This window comes from Oncorhynchus clarkii, unplaced genomic scaffold (assembly GCF_045791955.1).
Source record: "Oncorhynchus clarkii lewisi isolate Uvic-CL-2024 unplaced genomic scaffold, UVic_Ocla_1.0 unplaced_contig_1334_pilon_pilon, whole genome shotgun sequence".
NCBI classification, from domain to species: domain Eukaryota; kingdom Metazoa; phylum Chordata; class Actinopteri; order Salmoniformes; family Salmonidae; genus Oncorhynchus; species Oncorhynchus clarkii.
Window position 1 is genome coordinate 141,232 of NW_027260921.1, and position 12,709 is coordinate 153,940.

General features: G+C 41.0%; 1 protein-coding gene across 1 annotated transcript; it reads left to right on the forward strand.

Annotated features, from left to right (window-relative positions):
• The first annotated feature begins 667 nt into the window (after nucleotides 1-667).
• Nucleotides 668-11,775, forward strand: LOC139402247 (myosin heavy chain, fast skeletal muscle-like). The gene is made up of 25 exons (XM_071146345.1): nucleotides 668-694; nucleotides 1,202-1,247; nucleotides 1,381-1,608; nucleotides 2,335-2,481; nucleotides 2,645-2,801; nucleotides 3,126-3,153; nucleotides 3,418-3,526; nucleotides 3,680-3,772; nucleotides 4,214-4,274; nucleotides 4,437-4,535; nucleotides 5,103-5,206; nucleotides 5,586-5,724; nucleotides 5,959-6,077; nucleotides 6,230-6,379; nucleotides 6,474-6,644; nucleotides 7,940-8,243; nucleotides 8,580-8,644; nucleotides 8,731-8,818; nucleotides 8,935-9,052; nucleotides 9,200-9,323; nucleotides 9,735-9,871; nucleotides 10,345-10,600; nucleotides 10,785-11,027; nucleotides 11,353-11,529; nucleotides 11,626-11,775. The coding sequence occupies exons 3-25, from the start codon at nucleotides 1,393-1,395 to the stop codon at nucleotides 11,773-11,775; spliced, it is 3,255 nt and encodes a 1,084-aa protein (XP_071002446.1). The 5' UTR covers nucleotides 668-694; nucleotides 1,202-1,247; nucleotides 1,381-1,392.
• The last annotated feature ends 934 nt before the right edge of the window (nucleotides 11,776-12,709 follow it).

Below are 12,709 nucleotides of genomic sequence, written 5' to 3' on the forward strand. Positions count from 1 at the left end.
GTCTCGAGAATCTTTTTAATAGATCAAACTGTAGATAAATAACACATTAGATTTAACGGTTTTATAAGCTGTTATTGAAAGCCTGAATGTGTCCGTTCAAGCTTTCAAATATTAATTTCATGTGGTTCCACAGGGGTGATAAATCAAATTAAGCAAAGCACGAGGTAAAGGCCAACTCCGTCACAAGCATGAGGTGAGGAGACAGTTCAGATGTGTTTACAAGCTAAACAATATAAATAACAGGTAAACATATATATACAATTGTTGATGAGGATTAATGCCACTAAAATGGAACTAAATCAGGTCAGATTAGATTTAATGAAAACTATTTTAGTTCTAGTGGGGCAACATGGACTCACTCCATTACAGTATATGAGGTTCAGTAGAAGTAACATTGGGATGAGTCAAACTTTTGATATTGTCATAATTATTAATAATGACATCTCTCATTTATGTAAATTCAGCTAAATCCAATTCAGAGACAAATATGACATTAAAAAGTCATGTAATGGGAGTGTGGTGCTCCTGGAAGTGGGAGGTGCTAGTGAGACACAGACACACAGAAGTCTCTCATCCAATTCATGTCCTTTCCCAGAGTGGTCCATAATTAACTTTTGCCTGGTTGGCACTTCCAACCAGATATAAGGAGGCTGAGGCCCCAGCATCCATAAGTCAGATACCTTCTTCCTCTGTGGTAAGACTCTCTCCACCTCCTTAGATTTGTATATTTGTCTCCTCGTTGTACTCAGCAACTGAGGCAGTAGCTAACTGCACTGTTTGAATTGACTTCTGCATGTCTCTTAAGATTTTACAATATGCAATCAAGTGTAATCCAGTAAAAAGGGCTTTATAAATACATTTAATTAATTGATTGAGTGCCATTGGTTTAAAAAAAGAAAGTTTTTCTTTAAATGTATATTACTTCAAATCTGTAAGTTCCTTTTATGTCCAAAAGTTGTGCTCCTGCACTTGTTTGTAAATTAAGGGAGAGGTCTAGAATTTAACAGGGTTTTCAGGGGTATTTATTTCAATATATGACAAAGTGTAGTAAAGTGCCACTAGGAAAATAAAAGTTGGCAGCTGCACCTGTAGTTGAATTTGATATGGTTTTAATTATATAGTTAAATGTTTTTTTTTGTTTGGGCATTTAAATGGTAAGGCTTTAGACTTGTGCTTTTTCACAACACCTTACATTTCACAGGGTCCTCCAAGAAGTACACATTAATCTGTAGGAGGGGAAAAAGAAGGTGAGACATGGTTTGACTCTTCACATAAAAAGTGATGAGAATATTCTGAGAGAGATACCGCTCACCTAACTCTGTTGACTGGGGAGGAAGCACCACAGAGTCAATCATGTTTCTTGTTTCATCTCTTTCCTAGTTATCCGTCACCATGAGTACGGACGCGGAGATGCAAATCTACGGCAAGGCTGCCATATACCTCCGTAAGCCTGAGAGGGAAAGGATTGAGGCACAAACCGCACCCTTTGATTCAAAGAACTCCTGCTATGTGACAGACAAGGCGGAGCTGTACCTTAAGGGTCTGGTCACTGCCAGGGCCGACGGGAAGTGTACTGTAACAGTCATTAAACCCGACGGCACTAAGGAGGTAAGTCTGATCTGAAAAGTAGTCAAGTTCAAGTTTGTGTAATTACTCAGTTTCATGAAAAATCATCAAAATGATCAAAAACCGCTTCAATAGACAATATGCCATCAGTAACAACAGATAGATTAGACATGTATTTGTTTTGGTAAGCAGAATATTACCTTCAAACACATCATGTTTAAAACGGCTATTTAAAATTGGCATGAAACATTCAGTCATGTCCACTTTGATCAAATCAAATCAAACTTTATTTGTCACATGCGCTGAATACAACAAGTGTTCACCTTGGCGTGAAATGCTTACTTACAGGCCCTTAACCAACAGTGCAGTTCAAGAAGAGCTAAGAAAATATTTCCCAGCTAAACTAAAGTAAAACAAATAATAAAAAGTAACACAGTAAAATAACAATAACAAGGCTATATAAGGGGGGAACCGGTAACGAGTCAATGTGCGGGAGAACAGGTTATTCGAGGTGATTTGTACATGTAGGTAGGGGTGAAGTGACTATGAATAGATAATAAACAGCGAGTAGCAGCAGAGTACAAGACAAATTGGGGGGAATAGACCGGTTTCCATTTGATTAATTGTTCAGCAGTCTTATGGGGTAGAAACTGTTAAGGGCTTTCCTCTGACACCACCTATTATATAGGTCCAGGATGGCAGGAAGCTTGGCCCCAGTGATGTACTGGGCCGTGATCTGTGTGTAATCTATATTCCTGACTATTTCAGGAAGGAAAAGAGTTCAAAGATGCAGACATTTTCGAGATGAACCCCCCTAAGTATGACAAGATTGAGGACATGGCCATGATGACCTACCTGAATGAAGCCTCTGTGTTGTATAACCTCAAAGAGCGTTATGCAGCATGGATGATCTATGTAAGAAACCTGCACATACTAACACACACATACATGAACATAATAAATATACACATACAGCGCAAAAATGAATGGTAGAAACAGTACACCCACATCCTCACATAAATCCAGGTAGAAGTCCATCTGACTTTACTAATACCCTAATTTAATCACTTTCATCCAGACCTACTCTGGGCTCTTCTGTGCCACGGTGAACCCCTACAAGTGGCTCCCTGTGTACGACGCAGAAGTTGTCAACGCCTACAGAGGGAAGAAGAGGATGGAGGCTCCACCCCATATCTTCTCTGTCTCTGACAACGCCTTTCAGTTCATGATGATTGGTACGAGCTCTCATGGATGGATGGAGGAATGCATGGTTGGATGGATGAATGGATGGAGGGATGAATGGTTGGTTGGATAGTTGGATGGATGTCCATTAAGTGCGCATGGATAGATGAACGGATGCATCAATGGAAATTTAAATATGCTTCAGAGAGGTATCTGCTGTTTTCTAGTCTAGGTAATAACAGTTTGCTGGGAATATCTGATTTCACTACCCTTGAATGGAAAATGTTCCAAATTGAAATTCATGATGATGCTATGAATTAAATAATGTCCCCTGAATGTTGCTTGAGTATGATAAGTAATGTGTTTTTTGGTTCCAGATAAGGAGAACCAGTCCGTCCTGATTACGTAAGTTGTTTACTAAAATGTCACTTGAGAAAGTGTTTCTATTGTAATAAGTTGTGTCACTTGGTGTGATGAAATACATGACATTATGAATGGATTAGAGCATTAGGCTATGTGTAATAACGAGTCGATGAGAAGGATTATTTGTTAAAGACTTATGTCAGAACACAGGTTAACAGTGTATTTTTCTATGCCATTTCTTAGTGAAAGCCAATCTGACACTTAAACATGTAACTAAAACCCCTCTTTCTCTGTCATATAAACCAGCGGAGAATCCGGTGCAGGAAAGACTGTCAACACCAAGCGTGTCATCCAGTACTTTGCCACCATTGCAGTGTCTGGGGCCAAGAAGGAAGCAGAACCAGGCAAAATGCAGGTAAGTTGTTCTTATGTTTGCCTTTTTAACACATTTCAGTTTGGTTGGCTGTGTAAACTGTTTTTCCAGTGGTGAATCCTCTTTCAAGCAATTGAGAAAAACAAACTTTACCAGCTTACCAGTTTTTGAGCAACTTGTGTTTTTCTCAATCAGGGGTCTCTTGAGGATCAGATCATTGCAGCTAACCCTCTGCTGGAGTCTTACGGTAATGCCAAGACAGTGAGGAACGACAACTCGTCTCGCTTTGTAAGTATGAAGGGCATACTGTGGAAGTTACCTTATATTGGAAAAATGTAATTTAGATGTTCACTTCTATTATACAGATATTAGATGTTCTTTTTATCTCTGGTTTTGTTGTTGAAAATTTGAAATTCAAACTTCTAGTGTTTTTAACGTTTTAAAATGTGAATTTTTTTATTTAAAGTTTCAGACTTAATTCACTGTAATATTATTGTTTCATCAACCCCTACAAAACAATGTCCATTATTTATAATCCACATTATAATTCACATTTACTGTTGCTGCAGGAGTCTTCCCTCTGCTGTAGCAAACTGGATCATACATCCTACAACTGTATCAATAGACCCAACATCTGTCCAACAAACTAACATTTACAGGGGTCTATCAAAGTAAAATGTTAAAAGATTAATTTGTTGACCTATTTATAACCCCCATAATCTTCAACAGGGTAAATTCATCAGGATTCACTTCCAAGGTGGTAAACTGGCTAAAGCTGACATTGAAACCTGTGAGTTGGTTTTGATTGTTTCTCAATGCTTTCCTAAATTCACACAGATTTTTTGGGAGATCAAATTGAAATGAATCTCATGTTCTCTTTTTTGCTCTCTCTCTCTCTCTCTCTCATTCCCGTTCTACTCTTCCTCTGTGTGTCATTCACTCTCTCTCTCAGACCTGCTGGAGAAGTCCCGAGTGTCCTTCCAGCTGCCCGATGAGAGAGGCTACCACATCTTCTTCCAGATGATGACAGGCCACAAACCTGAGCTAGTTGGTAAGACAAAGTAGAGGTTCAGGGGAAATTATTCCCACCCCCATCAATGGAATCTAAAAAAAATATTAATAATCCACAATATGAATAAAATTACAATAATATTACAATGATTACATCTCTGGGAAATATCTATCAAGTAATGCACTGTGATGCACTAGTCCACAAGTCTCAGTGTCCTCTTTTGATGCTATTCATTATATACTATGTATCCTTGAGTCCATCTTTTGAGTAAAGGAGGTAGAGATACTGTTACATTTTTTGTATTTAACCTTTATTTAACTAGGAAAGTCAGTTAAGAATAAATTCTTATTTACAATGACAGCCTACCCAAGCCAAACATTAACCCCAGACGACGGTGGGCCAATTGTGTGCCGCCCTACGGGACTCCCAATCACGGCTGGTTGTGATAAAGCCTGGAATCGAGCCAGGGTCTGTAGTGATGCCTCTAGCACCGAGATGCAGTACCTTAAACCGCTGCGCCACTCAGGAGCCCCCCAAAAAACTGTAAAGGTGGGACAGCAGAATTCTAAGAGATTTAACTGACAAGCTGTTCTCTGTTGTCCACAGAAATGGCGCTCATCACCACTAACCCCTACGACTTCCCCATGTGCAGTCAGGGACAGATCACTGTGGCCAGCATCAACGACAATGAAGAGTTGGATGCCACAGATGTGAGTCAAACAAAGGGTTAACCAAACTCTAGATATGGAATGGATAGGACCACCATACACACTGAATGTACTGTGAAATTCCAACTTGGTGGCAGCTGGGAATGTTCATGTATGTTTAAGTTTGATTCTAAATGCCTTGTGTTAGTTAGACATGTGCCTCAAGGAACTCTTCATGCCTTCCACTATAGAGCACCACTAAGTGCCCTGTGGAACTCTGCTGCCATCTACTAATGTGTTTGCCAAGCGTAATCATGTGTAACAGAGAAGCCAGTCAAATCTATCTATCCAATTTATTCTGCAGTGAGCAGCACAGAACTGTAGTGTAACTGAGCAAACTACCGTTCAGTTCATCTCTGTTGTACTTCCTCTTTAATGTCAGGATGCCATTACAGTCCTGGGCTTCAGTAACGATGAGAAGATTGGCATCTACAAGCTGACAGGAGCTGTATTGCACCATGGAAACTTGAAATTCAAGCAGAAGCAGCGTGAGGAGCAGGCCGAGCCAGACGGCACAGAGGGTGAGTCCCACTCATATATATACAATATGTAGAGCATTAGTCCCATTCCCAGTCCCCAACATAGAAATAGAACACCTAAGACAGACAGTGCCACATGAAAGTCAGGCAGGAGATCATTTTTGGAGAACAAATTCTAACCCCACAAAGACGTTAACCAAACTATTTTGTCAGTGTGAAATTCCGAAACAATTGATCTTGTGTCCCTGAGTCTGTTGTTGTTGGTTCTCTCTCCAGTGGCTGATAAAATTGCCTACCTGCTGGGCCTGAACTCAGCTGAGATGTTGAAAGCTCTGTGCTACCCCAGAGTGAAGGTCGGCAACGAGTATGTGACCAAGGGACAGACTGTGCCTCAGGTACGGCGGCCAAACAAAGCATCTACCATTTTCTGAGCACTGAAATTATTTGGGGGACGAGTGCATTGCTTTTGTTTTTCCCAAGCTTGTTTCACCTCATCACTGGACATGGTCAATATCTCATGTATTAATTTGAGGTATTATCATTGCAGGTTAATAACTCAGTCAGTGCTCTGGCCAAGTCCATCTATGAGAGGATGTTCTTGTGGATGGTCATCCGTATCAATGAGATGTTGGACACCAAGAATCCAAGGCAGTTCTATATCGGTGTGCTTGACATTGCCGGGTTTGAGATCTTTGATGTGAGTATGAGACCAGAACAAGACAATAAGTTCTGATTGAGATGGATTACAGCCTTGTATGATGAAATGATCCCTTTTAAAATTCCATCAACAGTACAACAGCATGGAGCAGCTGTGCATCAACTTCACCAATGAGAAACTGCAACAGTTTTTCAACCACACCATGTTCGTCCTGGAGCAAGAGGAGTACAAGAAGGAGGGAATCGTCTGGGCCTTCATTGACTTCGGCATGGACTTGGCTGCCTGCATTGAGCTTATTGAGAAGGTAAGCTGTCTGTGAGGATTTTAATGGACCATTATAATGGACCATAACAGCAAAGCTCATATGGAGCGTTGTGTGAAATATTATCACAGCGGTACAACGTATACAGTATTAAAATCACTGGGGAAGCCAATCGAGTCCAAAAAATCCATATAAAAACCAATGTGTTAATTGCGTTGTTTGCTCTGTAACCTGTTAGTTTATATGCCGTGCCACTGTGACATATAGGTCTAAGGCCAAGACAATAAGAAGACACAGTGGCAGAATAAATTCAACCACATCTTTGTTTCATCACAAAACCGGAGAGCAAAATCTGTCTTGTGGAGTCCACAAAGCATTATGAATGTAACAAACAGTTACATGACCTACAACATGGTCAGTCAAGTACATTTTTCTGTCATTTTCGGACTACTAAACATCTATTGATTTAGAAACACGGGGAGATACCGCAAAATGCGAAGAAAACAGGAGTTGCCTCCCTCCAATATTCCAGCGCCATTTCAACATCATCAAATCACCCATGCTTAGTCTAATACAGTGAAAACTAAAAGATTCCAAAAACTATTTTAGTCCAATCAACGTAAACTTAATATCATATGGCTGTCCATGGTACTAATGTATGTGTTTGTGTGATTAAGTAGAAAATACGTGGTGAAAATACATCAATACAATTATGAGTACAAGTCCCTATCTCCATCCATGGCTAATTTAGGAAAGGGCCCATTTTAGCTAGCTAGCTATCCTCCAGAGGAAAACAACACAATGAGATGCAACAATTGAAGTTTCTTTCTGTCAATAACGTTTGGCTTGATTTGGTGTGAAGCCAAATCCAAACTGGCTTCACTTGACACGGTTTTTGGTGCACCAGGACCATTCACAGATTAGCTCACTCAGTTTAGCTCAACTCTGATTCGCTGTAATTGTACACAAAAAAATATCAAGGGAGGCCAAATGATCGCTGGCTTCTTTTGCATTCAATGCTACAATATCATACTATTTTTGACCAGACAGCATCAGATAGAAGGGCTACACATACAGAGACAGAGGGGCGCAGTTTTGCTCACTCTGATGCTTTACCTGGAGTGATACATTCAGCCTCTTGCTAAGCGAGACGAAAGATACATTAAATTATGTCCATTTTTTGGGGGAAGCCTCACTTCCCTTGGCACCCATTAATATATGCCACTAACTGTTGAGAACTCAATGTTTCCTATTATGTGTCCCTAAATGAATATAATCCTATAATAGCATATTTACTAAATGTAAATATCACTAATTTGAAATCTCTTTTCGTAAAGCCATTGGGCATCTTCTCCATCCTTGAAGAGGAGTGCATGTTCCCCAAGTCTTCAGACACTACCTTCAAGGACAAGCTGTACGCCCAGCATCTTGGCAAAACAAATGCGTTTGAGAAGCCCAAGCCTGCCAAAGGCAAGGCAGAGGCCCACTTCTCCCTGGTGCACTACGCCGGAACTGTGGACTACAACATCACTGGATGGCTGGAGAAGAACAAGGACCCCCTGAACGACTCAGTTTGTCAGCTGTACCAGAAGTCCTCTGTCAAAATTTTGGCTGCCCTGTATCCCCCTCCCCCTCCTGAGGGTAAGACTAGCATCACATCACAATATTTAACTAAATACTAGTTATAACTCAGACCCAAATGTTCTTTAAAGTCTTTCAATGTATGACAATTTCTCAGGGTTTATCACTGGGTTGATTTACTAATACACTTGGTTAATTTAATCATACAATAGATGTTATTTTAAACAATCTCATTGACAGCATTTGCCTCTAGCTAAGTGTGAAGTTTAATTAGTGTGCTTGCAGAAGACAAGACCACTCTAGATTTCTTACATATTCTTATTATTTTTCAATTATTCCACCCGCTCTAGGAAATGTACTTTTCTAGTTATCTTTTACTTTCCCCCATTTTAACAGATAAAGCCAAGAAAGGAGGCAAGAAGAAGGGTGGTTCCATGCAGACTGTGTCCTCCCAGTTCAGGGTGAGCTTTTGCAATGTGCTTATTCAGTCCTTCAAAAGGTGCATTGATTATCATAAATGAGAACATGGTTTGTAACCCCCTTACAGGAGAACTTACATAAGCTGATGACCAACTTGAGGAGCACTCATCCTCACTTTGTGCGCTGCCTGATCCCCAACGAGTCAAAGACTCCAGGTACAAGAAATATTGGCTTAAATATGTCATCTTATCAGTACAGTATCAGTAACCTTAACAATCCCAATCTATAACCTGTTTATGAGTATTAAAAGAGACTTCTTTTGTTTTACCAGGTCTGATGGAGAACTTCCTGGTTATCCACCAGCTCAGGTGTAATGGTGTACTGGAGGGTATCAGGATCTGCAGAAAGGGCTTCCCCAGCAGAATCATCTATGCTGATTTCAAGCAGAGGTACATGCGCACAAGCACACACACACGCACACACCACATAAAATATCTGCTCCAAGGGTTTTCCCAGCATCAGAATAGTCTTACCTTTTACGAAATATAACCAACCTATTACAACTTGACATACTTTAAAACTGTCTTCTCATTCAGGTACAAAGTACTGAATGCCAGCGTCATCCCTGAGGGCCAGTTCATGGACAACAAGAAGGCTTCTGAGAAGCTGCTTGGGTCCATTGATGTGAATCACGAGGATTACAAATTTGGACACACCAAGGTCAGTCAAAATCCCCCAGTAAAAGCTGACAACAAAACACAACTTCAATAATAATTTAAACCCGTACCGTATAAAATCTCTCCAGTTGATCTATCCATCCTTATGTTCTTTCTTCTTCATTTAACTAATGGAAAAGGTGGAAAAACATTGTTCTGTTAATTCATCACAAGTATAGAAGAGAAACTAAACTCATTATAATTTGCATTGTGATAGAGTGGTATAGTTGCAGGTATATGTATCTGTACATGATTAATCTACAACTGTACAATAACTAACATCTTAGAAACAACCTGTCACATGGTTTGTTTGTAACCGTTGCAAAGTTAATGGTGTTTAAACCAATCTAGTGGTTTGACCCTTTCTATCTGTCACCATCTGTGGTTCCATTGACCATGTTAACCTGTGTCTCAGGTGTTCTTCAAAGCCGGTCTGCTGGGTGTCCTGGAGGAGATGAGAGATGAGAAGCTGGCCACTCTGGTCGGCATGGTCCAGGCTCTCAGTCGTGGATTCCTCATGAGGAGAGAGTTTAGCAAGATGATGGAGAGGAGGTGAGGAATAGTAGACATCTTGGCAAAGCTTTCTGTCAACCACCTGTATCTAATGCATTACGATTACATACTGTATATGCTGTGAGTTGTTCAGAATGAGAAAGTACATCTTATAATGGCCTACTAAAGCTTTTGGGTTCATTAATTTAGTCCAGAAATGGATGTAGCAACTAAAGGACTCTAGCTTTATAGTTGGAGTTTGGGATTTGGCTGTTCAATTGTCATTTACATTTGTGGAATTTACCCATTCATTCTTGAAGAATATAAAATGCCTCATGAGCTTAGAACGCACGAACTGTCAGTACTTGCATCTAGAGAGCTGTCTATGAATTTAAGAGGGGTTACATTTCCCAAGCCCCATTCCTCAGCTGTAAACAAACATTGGTGGGGGGCCATTTTGTTGTTCTTAGAGTCACAGAGTGTAGCTTTAAGCATGTCACTCACCATGACACTCTATTCTTTCTGTCGACCAGAGAATCAGTTTACGCCATCCAGTACAACATCCGCTCATTCATGAATGTCAAAACCTGGCCATGGATGAAGTTGTACTTCAAGATCAAGCCCCTGCTGCAGAGCGCTGAGACTGAGAAGGAGCTGGCCAACATGAAGGAGAACTATGATAAGATGACGACAGACCTGGCCAAGGCTCTGGCCACAAAGAAGCAAATGGAGGAGAAGTTGGTGGCCCTGACACAGGAGAAGAACGACCTGGCACTCCAAGTCGCATCTGTGGGTGAAAAAACAACATTCATTACTGTCAAATTTACATTCACATGAATACACATACATATGAACACACCTTTTTATTGCCAATATTATATACTTTACATATCTCGTGAATTTCGATTGATTTACTCTGACCTTCAATACACAAAGTGAGGCCTCTGAATTTTCCCCCTTGTTCTGAAACCAGGAAGGAGAGAGTCTGAACGATGCTGAGGAAAGGTGTGAGGGGCTCATCAAGAGCAAGATCCAGCTGGAGGCCAAACTCAAAGAGACGACCGAGAGGCTGGAGGATGAGGAGGAGATCAATGCTGAATTGACTGCCAAGAAGAGGAAGCTGGAAGATGAGTGCTCTGAGCTGAAGAAGGACATTGATGACCTGGAGCTCACCCTGGCCAAAGTGGAGAAGGAGAAGCACGCCACTGAAAACAAGGTCTTGTGTCTTACCATAGACAGTCTAACCAACAATAATCCAAACACTAATCAATTCAAAACATAGCTTAACAGAAATGTAATTCACGTTGTACAATAGTAGAATTTCAGCACTCCCAACATTCATTGCATGTTCTGCTCCCCCTCATTTATGACTTCCATTCAGTACACTGGCATGGTGAACACTGACATCTAGTGTTGAATCTATAGTACAGTAATTGTTAATGCTGTGCAAATCTAAATGAAATGAATGCCATATTTAACAAACTAAATCTCCCCTTTATGGTGAAGTGACCAAAGACTCATTTTGATGTTGCCGTTTTCAGGTTAAAAACCTGACAGAGGAGATGGCGTCTATGGATGAGAGTGTTGCCAAGCTGACCAAGGAGAAGAAAGCCCTCCAAGAGGCCCACCAGCAGACACTGGATGACCTGCAGGCAGAGGAGGACAAAGTCAACACTCTGACCAAGGCCAAGACCAAGCTGGAACAGCAAGTGGACGACGTGAGTGGAGTTTGACATTTTGGCCATGATAGTATGTAAGATTATATTATCTTCAGTTGTTTAGATTTTAACAATATATGCGTTTTTATCTTATAGCTTGAGGGTTCTCTGGAGCAAGAGAAGAAGCTCCGTATGGACCTTGAGAGATCCAAGAGAAAGCTGGAGGGAGATCTGAAACTGGCCCAGGAGTCCATAATGGACCTGGAGAATGACAAGCAGCAAGCTGATGAGAAAATCAAGAAGTAAACACAAACAAATGACTACAGTATTACCTGCTATAACGGTTGTTCTTGACTATTTCTTGTAATTATGAATTAGCATTTACATGTGATTCTTAAAAGCAAAGTGAATGGTATAATACTCTCCCTTTACACTATCGAACCAAAACCAACTCTGCAATCAATGTGTTTGTGTTTCTTAGGAAGGAGTTTGAGACCACCCAGCTCCTCAGCAAGGTTGAGGATGAGCAGTCTCTGGGAGCTCAGCTGCAGAAGAAGATCAAGGAACTCCAGGTACAGTACAGGATATAAGCTTCAGTACAGAAGAGCACAGACTTGAATCATTTCCTTTAAAATAAATTACACTTTTTCTGGCAGCAGACAGTTTTCCAGGTGGCTTCTGATAGCTCAGTAGGTTGGAAGATGGTGTTTCTTGTTGGTGCTTCTTACCATCCCCACTCAGCCCTCAATGACAATATACATGTTAAAATGGCTTATATCCATCTAGAGTCCTCTGTCTAACTTCTTACCTTTGAGGGTTTGGCTCCTGCATGGGACACTGTCTACTAAATGTATTGGTGTAACTGGGTTTTTATTACACATTTATACAAAATATACATACTATTATTACTTTGTGAGATTCAATTGTTTCAACTTTATTGTAGTGTTCATCCCCCTGCTCCTACCCCTGTTCTAGGCCCGTATTGAGGAGCTGGAAGAGGAAATTGAGGCTGAGCGTGCTGCCAGGGCTAAGGTTGAGAAGCAGAGGGCCGATCTCTCCAGGGAACTTGAGGAGATCAGCGAGAGGCTGGAAGAGGCCGGAGGTGCCACTGCTGCTCAGATTGAGATGAACAAGAAGCGTGAGGCTGAGTTCCAGAAGCTGCGTCGTGATCTTGAAGAGTCCACCCTGCAGCATGAGGCCACAGCCGCCGCTCTGCGCAAGAAGCAGGCCGACAGTGTGG

Excerpts from the sequence above, each read along its gene's own strand:
- LOC139402247 (XM_071146345.1), top strand. The coding sequence starts at position 1,393 with ATGAGTACGGACGCGGAGATGCAAATCTACGGCAAGGCTGCCATATAC. Across the intron at positions 4,536-5,102 it reads CCACAAACCTGAGCTAGTTG|AAATGGCGCTCATCACCACT; the intron begins GTAAGACAAAGT and ends TGTTGTCCACAG. Across the intron at positions 8,819-8,934 it reads CAACGAGTCAAAGACTCCAG|GTCTGATGGAGAACTTCCTG; the intron begins GTACAAGAAATA and ends TTGTTTTACCAG.